This window comes from Carcharhinus amblyrhynchos, chromosome 3 (assembly GCF_965287045.1).
Source record: "Carcharhinus amblyrhynchos chromosome 3, sCarAmb.v2.hapA, whole genome shotgun sequence".
NCBI classification, from domain to species: domain Eukaryota; kingdom Metazoa; phylum Chordata; class Chondrichthyes; order Carcharhiniformes; family Carcharhinidae; genus Carcharhinus; species Carcharhinus amblyrhynchos.
In genome coordinates, this window is record NC_137326.1 from 17,186,152 (window position 1) to 17,213,391 (window position 27,240).

Below are 27,240 nucleotides of genomic sequence, written 5' to 3' on the forward strand. Positions count from 1 at the left end.
CAATTACACATTCATCCCATGGCAGGTTATGTATTGGAAAAATGGTACATCTAGTCACCTTGTAATTTAGCAATATCAAGTTGGTTCCAAAAGCGTTTTTGATAAATTTAACTGTTGCTACTCAATTGTTATTTAGTGAACTTGAATGGCAACATTGAACAATGTCTCTCTGGTGTTCACATGAAGGAAATTTGTGTATCCTCCAATATGCAACAGGCTCTGAAATGAGGCTTTACATGGTCTTTAATGACTGAAGTGTTTCTGATAAGGTGCTTAATCATTGGAAACATGTCACATTTGCCTTAGGTATTCTTGCACTTGTAAACAAATAAATCAATTTTATTTTAAACTCATTTTAATCCATGCATTGTTATTACTGTTCTTTAACCTGTGGGTTCTGATTTCCTATTATATATCCCCAACTTCTCTTCAGACAAACACATCTTCAGCTTGGCATTAAATTAAGTTCCCATGTGTTTCCTTTAAATGTGAAGGAGGCCCATCGTGTCCCCATCTGTTGACAAGTAATCACTCAGCCCAATCCCACTTTTCAGCTGTTAGTTCATACCCTTGTAAGTTACAGCTTTAAATGGAAGCCCAAATATTTTTTAAATGTTATGAAGCATTCTGCTTCTCTTACCCAATGAGGCATTTTGAGTTCCTGATTCCTACTACTTTCTGAATAAAAGAAATCTTAAATTTATTTATAAATGTATTTACTTAAGTTTATTTATTAGTAGGCTTACATTAACGCTGCAGTGAAGTTACCATGAAAATCCTCTAGTTGCCACACTCTGCTACCTGTTCGGGTACACTGAGGGAGAATTTAGCATGGCCAATGCACTTAACCAGCGTATCTTTCATACTGTGGGAGGAAACCGGTGCACCCAGAGGAAACTCATGCAGACATGGGAAGAATGTGCAGACTCCGCACAGACAGTAACACAAGCTGGGAATCGGAGCAGAGTCCCTGGTGCTGTGAGGCAGCAGTGCTAACCATTGTACCATCACGCAGCCCGCAAACAAATTCAAGCATGATACTAAGGGTCCAAATACATCATATATTGGGCCTGATTTTACCACTGTATTGTGCTTGAAAGCTTGGTAAAGTCGGGTGTGAGGCGATTAGCGAGATCACGTCCAAGTGGATTCTCTGCACTCCTGCTAATCAACCGGTGGGGATGGGCAGTGCCTGCCCTGGACAGCCAAAGGGCAAAAAGTTATGAATAGCTCCATGAATGTTCCCAATAAAGCTTATGCTTGTTTGCTCCTGCCTCAAGATATTACAGTGGCGATGAGGATAAAGTCAAATGATGCTGCATAATGCAGTGAGTACCACGGTTTTTGGGGACAGTGAGGAATTGTACAGTGAATAAAGAAACTTAGGACTCACCTGGATGGTAGTTCCTAAAATGAGTCAGAACTACTCAGGACAGAATTGCCGCAGATTGTTTTTAAGAAAAGGTTCAAAAGTTTTGTAAACCAAAAATGGAGCAGCCCATGATTCTTAAGAGTGTGAGAAAACCACAAAACCGGCAACTTGTAACTTCAAAGAGTAGTGCGCCCTGAGTCCAAACCGCAAAGGGAAAAAACACACACAAATTTGTGAAGTTTAAAGGCAGTGATTGTCACAATGTTTCTTCATCATACACAATTTGACCAACGGGCAGAGTTACCCAGGAGCGAAAGACGCCCACGATCGCTGAGATCCCAAAAAGAATGGGAATCTTGGAATCACAGAAAGCTGCAGACACAGCAGAGCAAAAAAAAGGATTTGCCCTGGCAGCTCTTAAAGCAGTAATGTTCTTAAAGTGGTAAACAGGGGAAACACAGCAAAAGCACAAGAGCAACTAAAAGAAAGTCTCACTTATCGTGCTGTTGCACAGAGGGTCGACCTGTACGGTGCAGATGCCGAGGACTGGAATCAGTATGTCAAGATGCTTGGTTTAAAGAACAAAGAACAAAGAACAACCCAGCACGGGAAACAGGCCCTTTGGCCCAACGAGCCCATGCCGCCGCATCATCCTACACCTGTTCTACCCTGCGTGTCTACGAATGGAACCCCTAACTTAGCCAGATTCAGGGGAGAATAGTGTCAATTTGGTAAACCAATCAGCCTAAGAGCACATCTTTGGGGTGTGGGAGGAAACCGCAGCGCCCGGAGGAAACCCACGCAACCACAGGGAGAATGCGCAAACTCCCACAGACACAGGCCCAAATCCATGTATCTGCACAGCTAGCAGTGCTAGTCACTGAGCTGTTGCGGCGCCCGAGTGGAAGGAGCACTGATCACAGGTTACAGAGATGTGTATTGTCTCCAGACAGTACAGTAAGTGAGGTTTTGCGAACCCAGGCAAGTCACGGGGGTTACAGATAGTGCGACATGAACCCAAGATCCTTGTTGAGACCGTCCTCATGTGTGCGGAACTTGGCTATCAGTCTCTGTTCAGCGACTGTGCACTGTCGTGTGTCGTGAAGGCCGCCTTGGAGAATGCTTACCCAAAGGTCACAGGCTGAATGCCCGTGAGTGCTCCTTCCACTCACATTGTCAGCCACTTCAGGTCTTGAACAGCAGGTTAGGTGTAAGGATTCGCATTCTAATCAATAACCTCTAAACTGTCTGTGCTTTATATGCTCTGTCTGAGGCCAGAACTCTCCATTCACCTGATGAAGGGGCTAACCCCAAAAGCTTGTGAGTCTATTATCAAATAAATCGGTTGGACTAAAACCTGGTGTTGTCAGACTTTTTACTGTGTTTACGCCAGTCCAACGCCGGCATACCCACATCATGAGTACTATTGAGCATTTGCAGGAGTAAAACGTATAATCTCATCAGGAACCTCACTGCTAAATTGTATAGCGAGTTGGCAGATTTTGTAAAGTCCCATTTTCATCAAAATATTCTGCAATCATTCAGCGCTTCAAGTTCAACATGATAGTTAGTGCTCTAGGAGAATATATTTGCCACCTTTGTGGCGAGCCTGAGTGAACCTGTGGTGAACTGAGTACTGAGTAGTGTATACGATGATGTTGGTCCTGTCTTGAATGATATGCTGCAGGGTGAACAACAAAGGCACATAGTGCTGCTTGCTGGCCGAAGGAAGCATGCTCTGGAACTTTCTCTTGTCATGGAGGGTGCCGCAAAAGAGTCCCCAGATTAGCAGCAGAGAAATAATGGAGCACTGCACTATATTAGGCAGAAGTCTGCCACTGAGTATAGCGATTCCCAGTCTAACAAATATCAGGTTAGGAAGCCTACTTACAATGCATCAGCTGACAAGGTACACTTTTGCGATAGGTGTGGAGGGAATCGTGTGGCGGACGCATCATGCAGATTTAGAGAGGCAGAATGCCACTGTCACAAGAAAGGACACCTGGCTAGGCAGTGCAGAACAAAATATAAACCAGTAGTGGAACAGAGCGCAAATCTGATTGAGTCAACTGGCACTGCAGAAGCTGATGCTGCCTGCGGCTGCTGCATACTCTCTGTATTAGGTGATGGCTGTTGAATCTGCCTCTGTTGTAATGATAGTGCAGGTGAAAAGCAAGCAACTGCAGATAGAGATGGGCATTGGTGCTTCAGCTACTGTTGTTGGGGAGCACACATTCAAGAACATTAGTGAAGAAGGTAAGTCATAGGAGAGCACATCCATCCAACTGAAAATCTACACTGGAAAGCCGATTTATATCAACGGCATTGCTACTGTTCCTGTCTGCTACCAACAACCCAGCTTTCTGCAGAAGCAGAGAGGCCCAGCCCTTTGGATTGAGGTTGACTATGAAAAATAAAACTAGACTGGTCTAAAATATTCCATTTGACATCCAATCGAATTCCAGAGCTCTTGAAGAAATATGATGCTCTTTTCCAGGATGAAAACTGCAAGCTCAAATACACGTCAGTCTCCAGGTAACCACACTGTTTTTAAGGCTCAGCTGCTGCCTTACTCCTTCAGAGAAAAAGTGGAAGCAGAGTTGTATAGATTGGAAAATCCAGAAATAATTCAGTCTGTTCATTTTCTGAATAGGTTGCATCCATTCTTCTGGTTCTTATTGTGAGACCAGATCATATATCTATGTGGTAATTACAAAATGATGGTCAATGGAACAGCAAAGTTAGACAAGTACTCCATTCCCAGAATTGATTACTTTTTATGCCAAGTTAGCAGGGGGCAAGTCATTCACCTAACTAGATATGAATCATACCTATCAGCAGTTGGAATTGAACACATCAAGGGAGTACGTAAAAATAAATATAAATAAGAGGCCTCCACCCCAGCGCACCTTTCAGAATTTCATTTGCATGTGCCATTTCTCAGCGAACTATGAAGATCTCCTGCAGGAACTTCCGTGGTCATGTACTTACATGAGATCCTTATCACTGGACTGACTGAAGCTGAACATTTAGCCCACTTTGAGGAAGTGCTGAAAAGATTTATGGAAGCAGGTATGTGCTTGGAGAGAGAGAAATGCACATTCCAGGCATCAGAGGTAACCTACCTTGGCCACAATGTGGATGTTGTGAGAGTGGATCCTGTTGAAGACAAGGTTTGAGCCATTAAAGACACACCATCACCCCGCAATGTGACAGGAGGTAAGTCTTTCCTAGAGATGATAAATTACCACAGCCGTTTCTTACCTAATCTGTCCACTGTTTGCACCATTCCACCTGTTATTGAGGAAGAACCACCACAGGTCATGGGGTTCACAGCAATGAGAAAACTGCTTCAAGTCATTTCACTTGTGGAACATTATGATCCAACTTGAAAGCTAGTGCTGATATGTGACAATTCTCCCTATCGCACAGGAGCTATACTGTCCCACCGAATGGAGAATAGGTCAGAAAAACCCATCAGCTACGTTCCAAGAACACTCTCACAAGCTGTAAAAGATTGCTGCATGCTGGAGAAAGAAGCACCATCAGTTGTGATTAGTGCCGAGATGTTTCACCAATATCTGCACAGCAACAGTTAACAATGATGTCTGACCAAAAGCTGCTGACAGACTTATTAAGTGAAGACAAAGCTATCCCATCTATAGCTTCAGTGAGAATCCAGCATTGAGTCTGACACTGTCATCTTATTAGAACACATTCATGTACTGCCCTGGCTTGCATATAGCCAATGCAGACGCACTTAGTCGTCTTCTGTTGTTGGGTAATTCTGCCAAAATATCCATTCCACAAGAATTAATGTTGTTAAATTTCTTGGATTCATCACCCTTATGGCACTAAACAGATCAAGAATTGGACAAACAAAAACCTAGTACTGTTAAGAGTTAAACACTTTGTTTTACAAGGTTGGCCAAGTATGCCAGTGTCTGATGACCTGTGTTCCTTTTATTCCAGAAGCACTGGACTGAATTGCCATGACAGCATTTTACTGAAGGGTTCCAGAGTCATGGTCCCTTTCCAGGAAAGAGAACCACTCTTAGCAGAGCTTCACAGTGCACACCCGGGCACATTAGGGATGAAGATGTTGGCATGTAGTTATAGCTGGTGACCAGGGTTTAACAGTGATCTCAAGGATATGGTTAAACACTGTTCCCTTTGCCAACTGCACAGGAACAGCTTCTTCACCTCACCTTTACCCATGGGAATGGCCTGGTTATCATTTGACCAGATTGCACATTGGCTTTGTGGGACTGTTTCTAGGCACCAAGTTCCTGTTACTCATCGATACACATTCAAGGAGGTTTGTGGTCTACAAGGTAAAGACGCCAACTTCAGCTGCAACAATTGTGAAGCTGCATCGCTCCTTTATATGGGTTGCCTGGGATCACTGTCTCTGACAATGGGACATCTTTCACCAGCACAGAATTTCAGCAGTTCACAGACCTGAATGTCATCTGGCATATAAAGACTGCCCCCCCGGCATCCTTCGGCAAATGGTCTCACCGAAAGAGCTGCTCAGACCTTTAAACCAGTACGAAGAAGTTGGCTGCAGGTAGTTTGGAGTCTTGTCTATCCAAATTCCTTCCAGAGTTACCACACAATACCAAAGACTACAGGCTCCACGCCATCAGAGCTGCTGCTGAAACGCCGCTTGTGTTCATCTGGATTTGATGTTTCCCAATTTGGAAGGGAAGGTGAGATGGAAACAAAATGATCACACCATGCACAGCCGGACACATACATTCAAAATTGGTGATCCTGTACGCGTAACTTTGGAGGTGGACCATGTTCAGCTGAATGCTACAGGAACTAGACCATATGCAGCGCTGGACTCCAATACCAAGGAGGGCCTTGTGGCCTACGAAGGAAGTGGATCCATCTAGAAGCCATACTTTCAGAAACGGATCCATTGTCATTCTGAGTTTGAGTTGAGAACAAAGTAGTGGGCAGACATATGGATCAAGAGAAATATCCCAATGAATGCAGAGGCCTAGAACTAAAGACAAAATCCCAGAATAAGACATGGCTCATTGAGGACAGAGATGAAGAGGAATTTCTTCACTGAGATGATAATGAATCTTTGAAATTTTCTATCCCAGAGGCGCAGACATGGAGTATATTCATGACAGAGATCAATAAATTTTTAAATACTAAATATATTGAGGAATTTGGCAATAGTACAGGAAAATTGCATATAAGTAGAACATTAGCCATGATCTAGTTGAATGATGGAGCAGGTTTGAGGGGACAAATGGCCTACTCCTGCTTTTATAGAATACAAGAGCAGAGATGTACTTCTGAAGCTGTATAAGGCTCTGGTCAGACCCCATTTGGAGTAGTGTGAACAATTTTGGGCCCTGTATCTAAGGAAGGGTGTGCTGGCCTTGGAAAGGGTCAAAAGGAGATTCACAAGAATGATCCCTGGAATGAAGAGCTTGTTGTATGAGGAACAGTTGAGGACTCTGGGTTTGTACTCTTTGGAGTTTAGCAGGATGAAGGGGGATCTTATTGAAACTTACAGAATACTGCAAGGCCTGGATAGAGTGGACGTGGAGAGGATGTTTCCAATATTTGGAAAAACTAGAACCAGAGGGCATAACCTCAGAGTAAAACAGAGATGAGGAGGAATTTCTTCAGCCAGAGAGTGGTGAATCCATAAAACTCTTTGCCGTACAAAGCTGTGGAGGTCAGGTCATTATCTTTAAGACAGAGATAGATAGGTTCCTGATTGATAAGGGGATCAGGGGTCATGGGGAAAGGGCAGGATAATGGGGATGAAAATAATATCAGCCATGATTGAATGATGAAGCAGACTCGATGGACCGAGAGGCCTAATTCTGCTCCTATGTCCTATGGTCTTATTTCCTATGCTCTTATATAAGGAAGAGATTGTTACACTTATTAAGGAGGTGTTGGAATTGAAACCATAGAAGCGTTGTTTTCTTAATGATTGTATTTCTTAAACATGAACCAGTCACCAGATTTGAACTTGATGTACAGCTTTGTTACGATTCATGAGGTACAAATTGATTTTCAATCAAACCAATGTCACTCTCGTGTCTTAAATTCAATTTATAGGATATGGCATGACAGAAATAAAATGAATTTCAAAAGCTTTGAATAATTCTTTCTGGGAGTTGTCTAATCAATAGAGGATCCTTCTGGAATTAATTTGGGTTTAATAAATCATTTACAGGCTGTTTATCAGGACGGAGCTCGTCTATACATTCAGCTGGATAATTAGCTGTCCTCCTATGTAAGTTGCATTTATCTTGCATGTGATGGAAATGGATATAAAAGATCCATTACGTTACAATCGCTGTAGAAACTAATAACTTCAAACAAGAGATTTGAATTCCCAGTGATCAATTTAAAGGAAATGCACAACAAGATATTAAAGGGCATTTAAGAGTCAACCACATAGCTGTGGATCTGAAGTCACATGTAGGCCAGATCAGGTAAGAAGGGCAGATTTGTTTCCCAAAAGGGCATTAGTGAACCAGATGGGTTTTTAAACTCTACAAACCAAAGATCTGATGAAAGAATACAATCTACATGGAAAATCTTAGCAAACAATTATGCATTTGGTTCCCTTACCAATGAGTTATTCAGGAATCGAATAGTCTGCGGGGACCCCAGCAATCCTGTCTGCTGTGAGGGAAAGTTTTAACACTACAAAGAGCCATGAGAGTCTGCATGCTAAATAATCAGTCTGAAAAGTTGATTTGTTGGGTGTGTTCAGGAGGGTTTCCTGACACAGTATGTGGATAAGCCTACAAGAGGAGAGGCTATACTTGATTTGGTATTGGGAAATGAACCTCCACAGGTGTCAGATCTCTCAGTGGGGGAGCATTTTGGGGATGGTGAGCATAACTCTATCTCCTTTACATTAGCATTGAAGAGAGATAGGATCAGACAAGCTAGGAAAGTGTTTAATTGGAGTAAGGGGAATTATGAGGCTATCAGGCAGGAAATTAGAGGCATAAATTGGAAAGAGGTTTTCTCGGGGAAATATACATAAGAAATGTGGCAAATTTTCGAGGAATATTTGTCTGGAGTTCAGCACAGCAACGTTCCAAGAGACGGGGAAATTATGGTAGGTTGCAGGAACTATGGCGCACGAAAGCTGTAATAAATTTAGTCAAGAAGAAAAGAAAAGCTTACAAAAGTTCAGGGAGCTAGGTAACGTTAGAGATCTAGAAGAGTATACGGCTAGTAGGAAGGAACTTAAGAAGGAAATTACGGGAGCCAGAAGGGGTCATGAGAAGGACTTGGCAAGCACGATTAAGGAAAACCTCAAGGCGTTCTACAAGTATGTGAAGAGCAAGAGGATAAGATGTGAAGGAATAGGACCTATCAAGTGTGACGGTGGGAAAATTTGTATAGAACCAGTAGAAATAGCAGACGTACTCAATGAATACTTTACTTCAGTATTCACAGTGGAAAAGGATCTTGGTGGTTGTAGTGCAGATTTGCAGCAGACTGAAAAGCTTGAGCATGTAGACATTAAGAAAGAGGATGTGTTGGATCCCTCAGAGATTTATGATAGGTACTGCTCGCCAATTTGTCTCCATTGTATTTAGAAACTTTGCAGCAACGTGGAATTTTGAGCACATCATGAACAGCCCCTATATCCATAGTCCAATGGCCTGGCACAACAGGCGGTATGTTCAGCTAAGCATTTTCGAGAGAAATGTGCCGAGGGTCCCACAGATAACTATAATGCACTCTTCAGTCTGCAAAATATGCACAACTTAAGCGCGAGCTGTGCAAATCCAGAGCCACCAGCGCAACAACTACAGTGTCTACACAAGTCTGTCCAATATGTGTCAGGACATTCCGTGCCCGAATTGGCCTGATCAGTCATCTTCGGACACACCGCAACCAGCCTCAAAATGACTAATGGTGTCGAAGTCCTCATCGATGACGATGGACAAACAACTTGTGACACAAATAAAAAAAGTGATGGGAGCATAGGAGTGGAGTTGTCCCTGGAGCGTGAGCAGAGTTAGCATGTAGTGCTGCTCAGACTGCTGAAAAATTAGCCTGATGAGGATGGTCTGAATTCTTTAACTGCAATTGAATTCTTTAATTGTGAATGAAAGAGTGATGTTCTAGGTTGGTCATTGAAACCCAGCACATCTATAATCCCCATCAAAAACTACCACTTCAAACTTCCTACAGTGCATGTGAAGTGTTTTGTATATATTGTACATATATATTTGTATATAAAACTTATATATATTGTACATATAGATATATATAACTTGTATATATTGTACATATATATCAAACAATTTAAACATTGCTGCTGCCAAGGCACCAGCCTCCATGCCAACCAGGGAGCACCGGTTCAGAGAATCCTTCACTCCTCAGTCCTCCGAGAGCCCTCACGCTGGTCTGGGAGGACTCCCAACTCGGTGCGCGCCATCTTTGATGCAGGCAGTTGCCAATAATGCCGCTGACAGTCCTCTGAGCACTGAGGCCGCGCATGCGCTCCCGCCCCCATCTGTGAGCAGCGATTGATGAGAAGTTGCAGTAAACAATCTAGTCCCAAAGAGCAACAGCGGACGAACAAAGTGAAACCACACGGAGCTCCTGCAACTATATAATTCTTTCATTTATATGACTGCATTGATCTCCATATAGGAGCTGTTCTTTGGGTCAGACTGTGCAAATTGCGCAATTTGTCCAAAAGTGTCTTTGTTTTGAAAACTTTTTGCCAATTGTAAAAGTTTGGTCAATGCCAGTGTTGTTTACCCACAGAGCTCAGAATAAAACTAGTTTCTTGTAACTCAAGAGTGCAAAATTAAGACAATGCTGTCGCTTATCTTACTGATTTCTATCCCTGCCTTAATATCCTCTGATTACATAATAACTGAATCAGAGCATCATCAGGTAATCTACGGCTTATGCTACAAAGTATTTATAAGAAATTCCTTAAATCGCTGATTTAGTGTTTTAAACTTTATTAAACATTTCTGGTACCAGATTGCTAATTTTTTCTTAATTTGTTGATGCACTGCTTAAACTTTTTAAATCATTTTTGGTGCGAGATTGCTATCATTTTGTTAATTTGTTAATGTATTTAAACTTAAAAAAATCTGTTGGGAGATTGTTATTATTTTCTCAATTGTTGAAGTACTGTTTAAACTTTTTAAATCGTTTCTGGTACGAGATTGCTATAATCGTGTTTGTTGATGTACTGTTCAAATTTTTAAAATAATTTCTGGCGCGAGATTGCTAACATTTTGTTAATTTGTTGATGTACTTAAGCTTTTTAAATAATTTCTGGTGCGGGATTGTTATAATTTTCTCAATCGTTGATGTACTGTTTAAACTTTTTAAATCGTTTCTGGTACGAGATTGCTATAATCTAGTTTATTGATGTGCTGTTTAAACTTTTTAAATAATTCCTGGTGTGATATAGCTATCATTTTGTTAATTTGTTAAAGTACTTCTTAAATTTTTAAAATAATTTCTGGTGCGGGATTGTTATAACTTTCTCAATTGTTGATGTACTGTTTAAACATTTTAAATCGTTTCTGGTGAGATATACCTATCGTTTTGTTAATTTGTTAAAGTACTTGTAATTTTCTCAATTGTTGATGTACTGCTTAAACTTTTTAAGTCATTTCCAGTACGTGGTAGTTATAATTTTCTCAATTGTTGATGTACTATTTAAACTTTTAAAATTATTTCTGGTACGAGATTGCTGTAATTTTCTTAATTTGTTGATGTGCTGCTTAAACTTGTTTTTTTATATATTTGAGCAGAGTAATTTTGCGAACTCTTTCATGTCAAACGTCCTGGGACTATCCGGAAGAACCCTGAAGGTATTCAGCGGCGAGTCCATGCATGTAAAAATGATGTGCTGAGAAATTTCAATACAAAGGCCTCGACTGCTGGCTGTATCAGCAGCTCATATCTTGAGTTTTTATCAATGCCAACCCAGGCGTTGCCCTGTTGTGAATTACAAGTCTTGACGTGGGGACGGGAATTATTTTCCAGCCATCTTTATTACCCCCTGTTGCAAACAAGAATGGTAAAATGCAAAAAGGAAATCCCGTGCGAGACTATAAAGCGAGGGCAATTCTATGATCCTTGTTGAATCCTCGGCTTATTACCACTATGCCTGTAAATTTACTTTAACGGTGATTGCTGTTTTAATTCGGCGTGAGGCATGTTTTGCTTTGCGCTTGGTTAACAATAACTGTCAATTCGGCCACCCATTGAGGACGATTTTTACGCTAAAGGATCAATTAGAATAAAATAGCATTAGCTATGAGGAGAGGTTGGAGAAACTTGTTTGTTCCCACTGGAACCAGGGAGGTTGAGGGACGACCTGATAAAAGTCTGCAAGATTATGACGATCATGGACAGAATGGATAGTCAGAAGCTTTTTTCCAGGGTGGAAGAGTCAATTCTGAGGGATGGGGTAAGCATGAAAGAGTGCAAGAGGCAAGGTTTAAAGGAGATGTAGAAGGCAAGTTTTTTCACAGAGGGTGGTGGGTGCCTGGAACTCCCTATTGGAAGGAGATACAATACTGAATTTTAAGGGGCTCCTTGACAAATACACGAATAGCATGAGAATAGAGGGATATGGTCCCCAGAAAGATAGGGGGTTTCAGTTCAGACAGCATTGTGGATGCAGGCTTGGAGGACTGTGGGGTCTGTTCCTGTGCTGTAAGTTTCTTTGTTCTTTATTCTTAGAACCCCTACAATGCAAGCTATTTGACCCATCGAGCCTGCACCGACTCTCCAACAGAGCATTTTACCCAAACCCTGTTCCAGTAACCCTGTGTATTTACCCAGCTAATAAGAACATAAGAAATAGGAGCAGGAGTAGGCCATCTAGCCCTTTGAGCCTGCCCCGCCATTCAATAAGATCATGGCTGATCTGTCGTGGCTCAGTTCCACATTCCCGCCCTCTCCCCATAACCCTCAATCCCCTCTCTTATCAAAAACCCATCAACCCGCGTCTTAAAAATATTTAGCGAGGTAGCCTCCACCACTTCAACGGGCAGAGAATTCCAGAGATTCACCACCCTTTGAGTGAAGAAGTTCTTCCTCAACTCCGTTCTAAACCGCCCCCCCTTTATCTTGAGGCTGTGCCCCCTAGTCCTACTGTCCTTTCTGAGCGGGAAGAGTCTCTCCACCTCTATCCTATCCATCCCATTCATCATCTTATATGTCTCAATGAGATCTCCCCTCATTCTTCTAAACTCTAACGAGTACAAGCCTAGTTTATTCAGCCTCTCCTCATAGCTTAACCCCTTCAACTCCGGCATCAGCCTAGTAAACCTCCTCTGCACTCCCTCCAAGGCCAAAATATCCTTGCGAAAGTACGGCGCCCAAAACTGCACACAGTACTCCAGCTGTGGCCTCACCAATGCCCTATACAGCCGCAGCAAGACCTCCCTACTTTTATATTCAATCCCCCTCGCTATGAAGGCCAGCATCCCATTAGCCTTCCTGACCACCTGCTGCACCTGCAGGCTGGGTTTTTGCGACTCATGCACAAGGACCCCGAGGTCTCTCTGCACTGTCGCCTGCTGCAGTTTTTCGCCACGTAAGTAACAATCCTTCCTACCATTATTCCTACCAAAGTGGACCACCTCGCACTTGACAACATTAAATTCCATTTGCCAGTTCCTGGCCCATTCGCCCAGCCTATCTAGATCCTTCTGTAGACTCTCCACACCCTCCGCGCAATTTGCCGTTCCACCAATCTTGGTGTCATCAGCAAATTTCGACACCATACACTCGGTTCCCTCCTCCAGATCATCTATATAAATGGTAAATAGCTGAGGCCCCAGCACCGACCCCTGGGGCACTCCACTAGTCACCAACCGCCAATCCGAATAGCACCCATTGACCCCCACTCTCTGCCTCCTATTTGACAACCAATCCTCTATCCACGCTAACACCCTACCCCCAACTCCATGTCCCCTGACCTTCTGCAATAACCTCTTGTGAGGTACCTTGTCAAACGCCTTCTGAAAATCAAGAAAGATCACATCCACCGACTCTCCTCTATCCACCGCTCTAGACGCATCCTCATAGAACTCCAGTAAATTTGTCAGACACGACTTCCCCTTAACGAAACCGTGCTGCGTCTGCTCTATCAAGCAATTCCCCTCAAGATGCCTCGCTATTTCCTCCTTGATGACGGATTCTAACATTTTACGTACAACAGACGATAAACTAACTGGCCTATAATTCCCTGCCTTTTGCCTGGCACCCTTCTTAAACAATCCCCCTAACTTACACGTGTTTGGGACACTAGGGGGCAATTTATCCTGGGCAATCCATCTAATGCACACAACTTTGAACTGTGGGATGAAACCAGAGCACCGGAGGAAACCCATGCAGACATGGAGAGAACGTGTAAAGTCCACACAGTCACCCAAGGCTGGAGTCAACCTAGGGTTCTTAGACCTGTGGGGCAGCAATGCTAACCATTGTGCAACCATGCCATCCCATCAATTATTATGATGTATTTTCTGCAGCTTAGCTGTAAGCACTTTTATATCAATTACACTAAATGATACCGTACTGAATTAGAATTAAGGGTCATTGCTTAAAAATAATGGGTTGTTCATTTAACACAGAGATGAGGAGAATGTTTTTTTCACTGAGGTTTGAGAGTCCCTGGAACTCTCTTTCTCTAAAGGCAGTGGAAGCAAAGTCTTGGAATATTCTCAAGACTTAACTAGATAGTTCCTTGATTAACAAAGTGGGGGGGGGACGGTGAGAGGTTATCGGGGGGGAGGTAGGCAGGAATGTAGGGTTGAAATTGCAATCAGATCAGCCATGATCTTATTGAATGGGGGAGCAATCTTGAGGGGCCAAGTGGCCTCCTCCTCCTCTTAATTCATATGTTCGTATGTGCTGTATCACCGTGCTTATTTTGTATATAAATCTAAGCTCCAGTTTTTAAAACTCAAATAACAGACAGGAGCTGATTGAAGTCTGAGGTAAAGGGTAATATTTTGTTGTAAGTTTTGGGATCCCTATTTATTGCAATATATCATTCGAATTTATTAAATGTGGCATATATTTTTAGACTGCAGGAGTACATTCTTGTGAATCCATGAGGTGTAACTGTTGATTCTCAAAATTGTATCATCACATGTGAGACTGTAACGTGTATGTTAGTGCAAATTAATCAGATTACTTTTCAAAATTAGCTTCATTATTCACAAAGAACATTGAATAAATTTTTGCAATGTGCTGAGGGGTTATGTCTAGACCAGTTGTGCATTAAATATTCTATTTTACAAAAAAGGGAGAACACTTTACATCGAATCTCTGCAGTGCAGAAGGAGGCCATTTAGCCCATTGAAACTGCACCGACAACAGTCTCATCCAGGCCCTATCTCCGTAACCCCATGTATTTACCTTGTTAATCTCCCTGACACTAAAAATCAATTTAACATGGCCAATAAACCCAACCCGCACATATTTGGAATGTGGGAAGAAACCCACACAGACACAGGAGAATGTGCAAACTCTGCACAGACAGTGACCCAACACTCAAATTGAGCCCGGGTCCCTGCTGCTGTGAGGCAGCAGTGCTAACCACTGTGCCGCCCCAGCCCTGATGTTTTAATCTTATACATACCAAACATCTATTTCTTTGAATTTATTTTAAGTTCTTATAATAGTCTATTTGCTTGTATAATTTCTGAGTATAACACGTGAATTTTATAACCTGTTGGTCCTTTTCTTGAACAACAGAAAAGAAGCATCAAGGAGCATGGCAAAAAAGTAGGTTTGATTTCTCTGGTACTATTTATTTCAGTAACAATTTGTGTTTATTTTTAATATGATGGGTGATTTTTACCAGCTGTTAAATTTTCTTATTTCTTTGATTTGATTGGAGTTACCATTTTGACACCTGTTTCTGTAGTTACCATTTATACACAAAGTGAAAATATTTGATGCTTTATCATTAATGTTGCACTAGAAGAGCACACAGCACTGATCTACTTCAAGTAGAATCTTTACAGTTACTTTAGTTTCTCACATCAATGATTTCTCATTGAAATGTTACTTAATTTCCTTCAGCCTAAGCGGGAGCTTGAAATCTATGGGATGAAGATCGAGTCCAAAGTTACATCTCGATTTGCTCACAATGTAGTAATCAGCCAGGTGGCAAATCGAGCAAATGAGTCAAAGGAAGCTTTCTTTGAAATGGAACTACCCAAAACAGCCTTCATTACCAACTTTAGCATGTGAGTATCAGCTATGTTATTCAAGTCAACTTAACTAATTGGGATGGAAAATTGTGAATGTTTTAAGTGCAGTATGAAAATTTTAAATTTCTTGTATGTAGTGCTAAAGATGACAAAACCCGTGTTTCTTCCTCGACAGATTAATCTTGCTGGTACAAATTGGAGGTGTCTGAGTGCTTTGTCATGTTACTTGGCTTATTTATGCAGCAAGTAGGACTAAAGTCATCTATAAAAATATAATGCTTTATAAATAGAGGCATAAAGTACAAAAGTAGTTTTAAGGAATAATATAACACTGGGCAGAGTTATCCAAAAATGACTAAGGGAGGAATTTTCCCATCCTGTCCACCACGGGAATCGTAGCAGGCGGGACACCGACCACGCAAAGTTCTGTTGAACTCAGGCATGATTTTCTGGCCTTGGGGCGAGCGCAGTTGAAAGTTCCCGCCCAAAGTGTCATAATGGTGAGAAAACAGGAGTGATCCACACCGGTCTCAGGTGTTCTCCACACCGCAATCTTCCCATACTCAGTCACGTTTTTGGAGAGTGATGAGCTACGTGGCAGTGAGCCTGGCTTCAGAGTGCCTGGGCATCATTTCGCAGGGGCATCCCTATCTCATATCCCCTCCCTTCCCCCGTGGACGTCAGCACCACCGCTCCCCCCATCGATGGCATGTTTCCCCCCACTCCCTCCCTGATCACCATCGTCAGAGCCTTTCCAATGGGTCCCACATCATGATCTACCCCCACGGGGAACTGAGTCATAACCTTCCCCCAGGAACAGTAGTGGTGCCCAACAGACGTTACTGGGGTGTCCAACTGGCACTGCCAGCCTTTCCAATGCTGGTTCGTGGCTTTGGAAAGGGATGGGTATGATTGCAAACTGTTTGTTTCATCCATGCGATTTCTCTCTTGTAGGACTCTAGATGGAGTGACGTACGTGGGAGCTGTGAAAGAGAAAGAAGTGGCTCAGCGACAGTACCAACAAGCGGTTTCACGGGGACAGACTGCAGGGCTTGTAAAGTAAGAACAATTTCCGACTGAGACTTTCATTCTTCATTTGTTTATTCCCCACACCATTTGATGAGTGAAAGTCCTTGGCATTGTGTCAGTATTAGCTGCAAAGAAATGAGAATAGAAATAGATACATGAAATTCCAATGGGCAGTACCCCTTCTCCCACTACCAACAAACAGACACTTAACCATTTATCATCACCTCTTGACAGGAATGGAGAGGGTAGTTCTTTAGCAGGGGACTCCTGTGGCCCCAATACTATTGTACCCCTTTTAACCCCCTAATAAGGCAGTTTTCAACCTACCTGACCTTTGTTTCATTAATTCTATTCATCTTGACTTTTTCAAAGTCTTAAAGCGTAAGTGGGATTCTGCTGCTTTGGGCCATCCAAGATTAGCTGAGATTGAAGATCGGGAAGCTGGGTTACACTGTCATAACACTGCTTCCAAAACTGGATGCCTTAACCACAGATCCTCTACTAGTAAGCGAGGTCACAGAAACACTCCACTTAATTCAGTAACTTCTGATAAAGTATACTATTCGCACCCAATAACACAGTTTCACTGATTGAGACTAGGCGATCTAAAGTTGCAACTCGGGCAACTCCATTTGAAAAAGCTGGCAGAGATCTGTAATGCCAGATCTCCACCCAATTTGTACATCGCACTCCTTTGTGGGAAAGTGGAAAACAGACAGGAAAAGTAAGGCTCCTCATTTAGTTACTGATCCAAGGGCAGCAGATCCTACTGACCATTTTTGGAGGCATTAAGGTGTTTAAGGAAACCCTTACACATGGCTGCAGATTCAAAGGTTATGAACATATCACCCACGCATCAGAAAAATGCCTGCGGTAGATGTTAAGCTCTTCCCATCCCATGGAAACTGTCAAAAATGTTAGCGTGTGCTGGATGTGGAGGGTACCCAATGCTTACACCATCTACTTGGACAAAGCTGCTGTCATTTAATTAGAAGTCAATGGCACAAGTGCTGTCACAGCTCTGTCTATCGCAAAAACCCCCTGTCCCCTGCTGGAACTACAGGCAGTCCCTGAGAAGAAGAGGTGATGGAACCCAGATCTAATAGTAGGTCTGGGATTTTGAATGGCCTTGCTGGCAGATCGAAGCAATGGCAGGGAGAGAGGGGGTTGGGAGGGTTGGAGTATTGGGTTTGAGAGTCCAAAATGTTAAGGTTAAAAGAGGGTATAATGGTGTCAGGGGCACAGGAGCCCCCCCAAAGGAGTTACCCCCTCCATTCCTGTCCAATGGCAATCCGCACAGTGAAAGTTACTGGGCTACCCACCTTGCCTCTACCTTCCCCTCCCACACAAATAGCAGCAGGGTTGGAATGAGGCCCTTAAGTGGGTGGGTGGGCAATCTGAGCCTTTCACACCAACGATAATATTTGAGACAAGTTGGTGCTGGGCAAAAAGTTGGTGGGAAGCTGTCCTCTTTAGCTTACAAGTCCTCCACCTTCAAATATGTCAGCAGGAGGCTGTGCAATCCATCCCTACATTCATAAACGGGGACCTGTCTTCTACAAGCAGCCTTGTGCCTTTTTTGAATTACCTGGGAGCTTGCTGAGGCTATAGTTCGATTCCCATTGCTTTCTGCATGGCAGTGTCTTGGCCAATCAGAGTCCACTAGCCAACCAATCAGTATCCTTTTCCCTGAAACAAAAATTGTTGTGATCATTTAAAATCTATTATTTTTGTGTTTGTCCTGATAAGTGCAAGACAAAAAGCTTCAGCAACATGTTTCTGTTTTCAGCCATGTCAAATATTTACCTCTCAATCATTATCACTGCATCTCCCACATTACAAAAGTGACTACACTTCAAAAATACTTAATTGGATGTAAAGCAATTTGAGGTGTTTGGTGGTCATGAAAAGCACAACATATCTGCGAGTCTTTATTTTCTTGAACTTTGACAACATGCATAATAATGGATAGAAAGGAGTGACCACAAGGTTGTGATCAACTTCAGTGAGCCATATACAGTAAACTGAGATTAAATTGTACCTTGGAATTAACTAAAGCCTCAAACAAATTATTTAGCCATTTATTTGGTTGCTGTTTGTTAGAACATAGAAAAACTATAGCACAAACAGGCCCTTCGGCCCACAAGTTGCGTTGATCATATCTCTACCTACTAGGCTTACTTATAACCCTGAATCCTACTAAGTCCCATGTACTCATCCAGAAGTCTCTTAAAAGACCCAATCAAATCTGCCTCCACCACCACCGCCGGCAGCCAATTCCACGCACCCACCACCCTCTGAGTGAAAAACTTACCCCTGACATCTCCTCTGTGCCTAATCCCCAGCACCCTAAACCTGTGTCCTCTTGTTAGATTTGATTGTAGAAAAATTCACTGCTCTTTTTCTCTACGACAGTATCTACAATTCAAAAATAATTCAGTGGCTGAAAAATGCTTTGGGATGTTCTGAGATTGTGAAGGGCAGTATATAAATGTAATCCTCTTTTTGTGGACCCCAAATTTGCACATTTTTTATGGAGCCCTCATTATGGTGTAAATCTCATAGTTAAGACAGCGCACATGATAAAAAAAAATGAGAGTTTTTTCCCTCAATAGATCGCTACGACTTTGTGCCTGTAACAATAATATCTTAACTTGTGTTTTTTTTCTGATTTCCAAAGGGCATCTGGAAGAAAAATGGAAAAGTTTAAAGTGTCAGTAAATATTGGACCAACCAAAAAAGTCACATTTGAACTAACTTACGAAGAATTATTGAAACGTAGCCTGGGGAAATATGAGATGACTATCAGAGTAAAACCACTGCAACTTGTCAAACATTTCCAGGTACTTTTCTAATGTAGTGACATTACTAATATATTTTAATTGTGGCTGTTTTTGATTTTCTCATAAGATAATTCAATTATCTTGCATTTTGGATTGTTGTTTCCAGATTGACGTGCACATTTTTGAACCACAAGGCATTGCCTTCCTGAATGTTGATGCAAGGTTCCTAACTAATAACCTGACTTCAGTTGTGAAAAAGGTTCTTACTGGCACAAAGGCAGGTACAAATAACATATAATTGTTTAGAATTTTTTTTACCCAATTACTGTAAAAATTAACACTGAGTCACTGTTTCATGCAGGCACATGTTTCCTTCAAACCAACTCTTGAGCAACAGCACAAATGTCCTGGTTGTCATGAAACAATTCTAGATGGAGACTTCATCATACAGTATGATGTCAATAGAGACCTATCTGCTGGTGGTGTTCAGGTAATGAAAGTTATACTTAAGATGGAAGTCTCATAGGATTCTTTATCCTGGTGATCTGTTGAAATTTTGGTTTTATATTTTTTCAGATTGTAAATGGATATTTTGTACATCATTTTGCCCCTGCCAGTCTACCCAGAATCCCTAAAAATGTTATCTTTGTGATTGACCACAGTGGATCTATGTCAGGAACCAAAATGCGCCAGGTAAGAAAAGCTTTTGGTGCCGAAGGGAAGGGTGGAAGTCCATTTTTATCACTCTCTTTCACTTCTCTTACTCTCAAGTTTCTGCCAAAATAGTGACTAACTTGTTTCATACATCCACCAGAATGCGAAAGCAGGAAAAGCTTTCATTTATACAACAGCCACAGGAAATCCCAAAGTGAACTTTTGAAAGACGGTCACTGTTGTAGGAAACATAGCAGCCAACTGGTCCACAGCAAAATCCCACAAATAGCTGTGTGATAATGGCCAGATGATCAATTTTAGTGATGGTTGAAGGATAAATATTGGACAAAACATCAAGATGACCGCACTGATCTTCTTTGAAATAGTGCCATGGAATTTTTTGACATCTCATTGGGAAGGAGCCACCTCTGACACTGCAACACTGTCTTGTTATGGGACTGTAATGTCCGCCTAATTTTTATGCCTCCTTTTGACTCAAAGGCAAGTGTGTTGACATTGAGCCACAGCTGGTCTCTACATAATGTTCAACTGGTCAGTAGGAAGCACATGATGGTGTGGCAGGGTAAAGGATCTCTCTGATTCTTCCCTTCCTTTGTGGGGCTACAAGTCCCATTCATCTATCACCTGTACTCACTGATCTGTATTGGTTTCTGCTCATCAAACACCTCAATATCAAATTCTCGTTCTTGTTTTCAAATTCCTCCCTGGTGTTGACCCTCCCTGTTTCTTTAATTTCTTTCAGTTTCACAATCTTCTGCGACATCAGCACCCATCTAATTCTGGCTTCTTGAGCATCCCTGATTACAATTGCTCCATTGGTGGCCATGCCTTCATCTTCTTAGGCCCTAAGCTCTGGAATTCCCTCGTTAAACCTCTCAACCTCTCTATCACTTTTCCTTCCTTTACGACATCCCTTAAAGCTTACCTTTTTGACCTTTTTGAATGTTGTCTACTGTGGCTTAATCTGCTCCTGTGAAATAATTTTATTACAGGTACTATATAAACGCAAGTTGTTTTTGGATTTCCACTGACAGGCAGAAAGCACAGATATACCCTTACTCTGGGTTAATAGGAAATAATGGATGTAAGGTAAATTTTATTATTACCTCAAATAAAATTAGGTGCTTCACAGGAGGACATTAAGCCACAGTAGACAACATTCAGTTAGGTGGTCAAAAAGGTAAGCTTTAAGGGATGTCATTAAGGAAGGAAGAGTAATAGAGAAGTTGAGAGATTTAAAGGGGGGAATTCCAGAGCTTAGGGCCTAAGCAGATCTAGCCTGACAATAAGAATGAATGCAGATGACTAGGTTAAGTATAGAATACAACATGTTGGACTCCTACATTCTTAAATTGATAGTGTTAATGTGGAAATGTTTGGCTTATAGATCTGTGAATTAGATTATTAGTCTGGTCGAAGAATTGGCAACTTTATATAGCTCTATATTGTAAGAAGACTACTAAGGAAACTCAATTCCAGTTGGATACAATTGCCTAGAATTTGCTGTGGTGATTGTGAAACTGTCATTGACATCTCTTCTCTGTCAGAGGGTTTCAAAGCGATTTGCTCACATCTGCCGCTTCTGACAGGGAGATAGTGAAATCTCTGCTGCAGAATGGAGTGCTGAAATGATTTAAAAATCCTGCCAAGTGACTGGAGGAGGGCAAGGTTACCTGGCCGCTTCAGAATTTTCACAGCTGACAGGCAGGAATGAAGATGTTGATCATGACACCAGCTGAAATCTTCAATGATCTTCAGGTCTGCCAGGACCAGAAATCCAGCCACGACACTCCCATCCCAGTGGAGGATGGCAAGGTCAACCCCTTGCCCCCGTTTGGGCCCACCCAACCACCAGGACCCTTGAGGGACTCGTCCTCTGCAGTCTGGCAGCAGCAGAGGGGCAAATGGCTTCTAGACCTCCTCTTTGAGCCCCCTTTGGGGCCTGCATTGCCAGGCCAGGGTCTCAGTGCATCATCAGAGTATCTTTTCCACCTTCTTCCGTGGGGAAAAAGATACAAAAGTCTGAGGACACTTACCAACCGACTCAAGAGCAGCTTTTTCCCTGCTGCCATCAGACTTTTGAATACATCCGCCTTGTATTAAGCTGAACTTTCTCTACACTCTAGCTATGACTGTAACACTGTCATTCTGCACTCTGTCATTTCCTTCTCTATGAATAGTATGCTTTGTCTGTAAAGTGTGCATAAAACAATACTTTTCACTGTACATGTGACAATAATAAATCAAATCAAAATCAGATCAGCGCCAGGGTGCCTGGGCAGTGCATTGTTGGCGTTGCCAAGGCGCGTGACCTAAAGGGGGGTTGAATGAGGGGTCAGAGGGGAAAGGAGTCTAAGGGGGAATGGGAGCTGAGTGGGAGGTCTGGGGGGAAAGGGGACCTGTGTGGAGAATTCATAAGGGGAGTCTAGGGAAGAATGGGAACTAAGTGGGGAGTCTGGGAGAGAACAAGAGCTGCAGGGGAAAGGGGGTGGTGGGTGGGGTGACCTGGCCCGGGGTTGGGCCACCCTCATGCTTGTGTGATGTGGGGGGTCAGTGACCTGATATTTGTGAGCATCATCAACCCCTCTTTGGTGAGGGGTTGATGATGCTCCCTTGGGGGAGGGGTATTGTTTCATTTTTCGGTAAGGAGGGGGGAGTATCTCCACAGAGACTGGCTGTCCTTTAAGAATGACGGCTCAATCTCAGAACAGCATCTCTGGCCGGTGGATTGCTCATAGTTCGCTCATTCATACTTTCAGGTGGGTGAATCCTATTTGAAAGGCGCTGCCAGTGCCAGCAGAAAACACTCCTGTTTTCCTGCCAGCCTGGGCACTTAGTGCCAATTCGGGAGAATAAATAGCCTGATGTTAAATGATCAAAAGAGGTGGGTAAGGAACTGACCATTAAGACCTCATCCTTCTTCCTTATGCTCGCATTTCCTGTTTGGTATATACTTAGTCTGATTTAATTTCCTTTACATCCCTTTTTTCCTCTGCACCCCCCCCCCCAACTCATCCATATTCCTACCCCCTGTTTATTCTTTTAACTAGGACACAAGTCTCTGATTGAGTGGAGTCTATCTCTTCACTACATCTCTCTCCTGTCTGTTTGTTTCATCAAAAGACAGTGCCAGCTCTTTAGTCATTACCATTACTGGACTATTTTGAAGCTAATTTGCACATGACACAGCCAGAGATTATTAGCCTCAAAATCGTTTCTGTTTAATTTGGCTTCTAACTAATATTCCCTCAGCAGGACTTATTTTCTGTTCCTACTGCATTGTTTATTCAACATTGAACACAACAACTGGATTATCTCCCTCCCTTTCCAAATTCTCCTCCAGCCTCCATGAGATACGCCTTACTGGAATGGCTGGCAGGCAACAGGAAACATGTTGCTGGCCACAGGGAATGTTATTTAACCTCCTAGTTACAGACATTCCCATTCACTGCTATATCCCTATTCTGCTGTTCCTCCCCTCAGCCATCTGAACCACAGTGCCATGATCTGCTATGTGGCCATCCTTCCCGCTGTCTTTCTCCTCATCCTCACAGGTATTTAGTATATCATACTTTTGGACAGGACCAGTGTCTGAGGGACCTCCTTCTCAATCTCTCCTAAGTTCTTTACCCTTCTCCTTAATAGGTAAATCATTCTTCTCCTGAACTTGTACATTCCTCTGGGATGTGGCTGCATTTCTGTAGTGGAATTCCTCCTGTCCCGTTATGCTTTGGAGTGCCTCTAGCCTGCACTCCATCACAATGACTCTGAGCCAGAGTGATTGAAGGCAGGTAGGTTTCCTGCAGGTGTGAGAACCTGGGAAAGTCTGACAGTCCACAAACTCCCACATACTGCCGTTGCCAACGCGAACCCCGCTCTGCCTTCTCGAGTCTTTTTTATTTGGTGATTGCTGATTGCCTGAATAAATGTAGTTCATTTTTTAAACAATTATTTTAGATATATTAATTAAGTCATTATTAATTTAATAAAGAAATAAATACACTTCCCCAGCTCCTCGTTTATACAACAGTCCTATCTGAGAGAAACAAAAAAACCCTGAAATTCTGACCAACTGATCAGTTACCTGCTGCCCTGGTCTGTCACCTTTTTGTTTCTTTCCGTGTTGCTTTTACTTCCTTCTCTCACCTCTGCTGCTGTCAGACCTCATCTCTGGTCCCACTCGCATCAGTGCACCCTCATAAACATTGGGTAGAATTTTCCATTCCACACGCAGAACAGGACCATGCAAAATGCCATTGACCTCAAGCGGGATTTCCCAGTCTTGGGGCGAGCGCGGCTGGAAAATCCCACCCATTGTGTGACCAGTTCTGATTCGCAGGGCTCACCTTCGTAACACAGCAACTTGGCCAGAAAAGGGACATCGAAATCTGTTGTAGCATCGCAGTTAATGTAATTGTTAAATTTGATGCTCTTGAGTTACATTTGCAGACTGTTGTTTTGTCCCTTTCAGACAATTGAAGCTCTTGTAAAAATTTTAGATGATATGAGCACAGAGGATCATTTTGCAATTATTATATTTGATGATACTATGAAGACATGGAGAAATGCCATATTTCAAGCAACTCCAAGCAATGTGACTGAAGCTAAAAAGTTTGTGAAATCCATTTCGGATAGAGGAGGTAATGATTGTTATTTTCTTCAATAAAGCATGAAACGTTTTGGTACATTGCCTTCTAAAAGCAGTTAATGAGGAAGGTAATTATAAGGGAATACCTATTCTTCAAAACGTCCCCCATTTATTTGTCCTATTCCTGGCTTCTCTGCTGCATTTATTCCATCCATTCTATCAGGTCCCAAGCTGGTTACTGGGTCACAGATTGAAGAACTGTGTTTAGCTGTGGTGGGTGATTTTGATATCATTATGTCTGAATTATCAGCACCTGATATGAAGGCGACAGATGAGGATTAGCTTTAAGTGTCAAGCGTAAATAGAGTTATAATTGGTTGCAGCTTGTCATGCAGAGTGTAAATGGAGAGGTAGAAGAGGAAGTGGATAAGATGTGATGACTTCTCCAGCCTTGTCTTTCATTACAGCCCTGTTCATAGGACACCTCTTTAGAGCATGATGTCCAGCATGTTTTCTTCCTTAGAGGATAAGCAGGGTGGATTTGATCTTCTGCTAGAAAGAATGGTGTGTTATAGTAGCATCCCCATGAGCTGTTTAGCCTGTATCTATTGTGGTTGTATAGTTCATATATAACATGCAAGATGTGAGGTCTGGAAAACTGAGAGTTGTAACAGTGCTGAAATTAGGAAATGAGAGGAAATGGAGTATGTTTTGTGATTTTGGGAAACAGAAGGGAAGCTGGGAAGTGGAATTGTATTGAGCAAGACTAAAGAGAGTGCAAATCTGAGTCTAGAGTTATGAGTGCAAGTGTGAGACCAGAGTTGTTGAGGTGAGAGGAAAGATTTTTACCTTGGTAAGGTCATTGAACTTACTTCAGTAATTAAGTCCTGCCTTCAGAACTGAGTTCCTGGCGGTAACCTCATTGGTAATCTCATCCCTGGCAGTGGAGATATTTCTTAGAGTGATTTCTGTCCCAAACAGGATTTGTCTTCTCCTGTCTCCTACCTAGGCCAAGACTTCTTACACTTTATTAGTATATTTTGTTTCTCTCTCTGGACCTTGGGCTTTATTATTAACTATTCTGTTATGATCCAAGCCAGAAACTCCAAGGTGTTTTATGAAGTCAGCCTAAACTATAACTAGATTTTGATTTTGACATGGGTGAGTATAAGATCAGAGCATCAGAGGCTAGGAATACTGTGGCGAGTAACTCCCCAAAGCCTATCCACCATCTACAAGGCACAAGTCAAGAGTGTGATGGAATACTCCCAACTTGCCTGGATGGGTGCAGCTCCAACAACACTCAAGAAGTTTGACAACATTCCGCACAAAGCAGCCGGCTTGATTGACATCACATATATAAACATTCAATCTTCCCACCACCAATGCTCAGTAGCAGCAGTGTGTACTGAGAGATGCAGTGTAGCAATTCACCAAAGATCCTTAGACAGCACCTTCCAAACCCACAACCACTTCCACCTAGAAGGACAAGGGCAGCAGATAAATGAGAACACCACCACCTGCAATTTCCCCTCCATGCTACTCACCGTCCTGACATGGAAGTATATTGCCATTCCTTCACAGAGGCTGGGTTAAAATCAGGAATTGCCTCCCTGATTCAAGTGACCTTCCAGGAAGCTTTTATTAAACGAAGTTTATTTAAAGAACACAGTTAAACTATAATAAGAAAAATCAGCATAACTTTTACCAAATGCAAAAACACATAATATTCTATAAATCTTAACAGCTAAGTATACTGTTCCAAGCTAAGCGACCCCACAAACACCCTGTTCTAGGATTAGCACAGAAAGCAAGTATGTTCATGTGATACTGGATTTTGCAATTTTGTAACACCTGCTATAGATTACTGCTTTGGATGTTGAATTGAAAATACTGATGCCTTCCCAGTCCTAGAACTTCAACACACCTTGAGACACACAGGCACTGCCTGCCTATTGCTTCTAGTTGCACCTCGCAGACAGCAGAACTTTCACTCCAGAGAGAGGCATTGAACATTGCTTTCAGCTTCTGCCCACAACAAAACCTTTGGATTTTTCCTGTGAAAAATAAAATTGACCCAAGGTACCACCTGACCTGTCAATCAGTCTCCACCCAACACTTCCAAAAGGGTCATAAAACCCCTGGATGCTGCATCTGGTCCAGACTAAAAGTAAACAAGATGCCCATTGTATTGCTTCAGCAACAATTAGAGCTCAGATATAATGGTGGCAAAATAAACCATTAGAGTCTGTTTAAAAAAAAACTCTGCAGAGAACATAATTAATATACATTTCTCAACGGCACAGTTTCATCACAATTCATTCATGGGAGGGCTTTGCAGGCTAGACCAGTATCTATTTCCCATCCCTATTTCCTCTCAAAGGTGGTGTTGAGCTGCCTTCTTGAACCACCTTGTTGAACTTTCATCGTGTTTTTAGGAAGGAAGTTCCAGGATTTTGGCCCAGCAACTGCAAAGGAACGGTGATATATTTTCAAATATTGAAGGGCAACTTGAAGATGGTGATGTTCCCATGTAGCTGCTGTCCTCGTCCTTCTAAGCGCAGTCGGTTA

General features: G+C 42.4%; 1 protein-coding gene across 1 annotated transcript in view; it reads left to right on the forward strand.

The window, feature by feature from the left end:
- The first annotated feature begins 9,916 nt into the window (after positions 1 to 9,916).
- Positions 9,917 to 27,240, forward strand: part of LOC145336518 (inter-alpha-trypsin inhibitor heavy chain H3-like) — a 55,427-nt gene continuing 38,103 nt past the window's right edge. The window contains exons 1-10 of the mRNA XM_080181759.1: positions 9,917 to 10,288; positions 11,167 to 11,226; positions 15,134 to 15,163; positions 15,464 to 15,630; positions 16,549 to 16,653; positions 19,304 to 19,466; positions 19,573 to 19,683; positions 19,768 to 19,896; positions 19,983 to 20,099; positions 24,553 to 24,721. Coding sequence (XP_080037885.1) covers positions 10,208 to 10,288; positions 11,167 to 11,226; positions 15,134 to 15,163; positions 15,464 to 15,630; positions 16,549 to 16,653; positions 19,304 to 19,466; positions 19,573 to 19,683; positions 19,768 to 19,896; positions 19,983 to 20,099; positions 24,553 to 24,721 — 1,132 coding nt within the window. The 5' untranslated portion in view covers positions 9,917 to 10,207. The remainder of the gene's footprint in view (positions 10,289 to 11,166; positions 11,227 to 15,133; positions 15,164 to 15,463; positions 15,631 to 16,548; positions 16,654 to 19,303; positions 19,467 to 19,572; positions 19,684 to 19,767; positions 19,897 to 19,982; positions 20,100 to 24,552; positions 24,722 to 27,240) is intronic.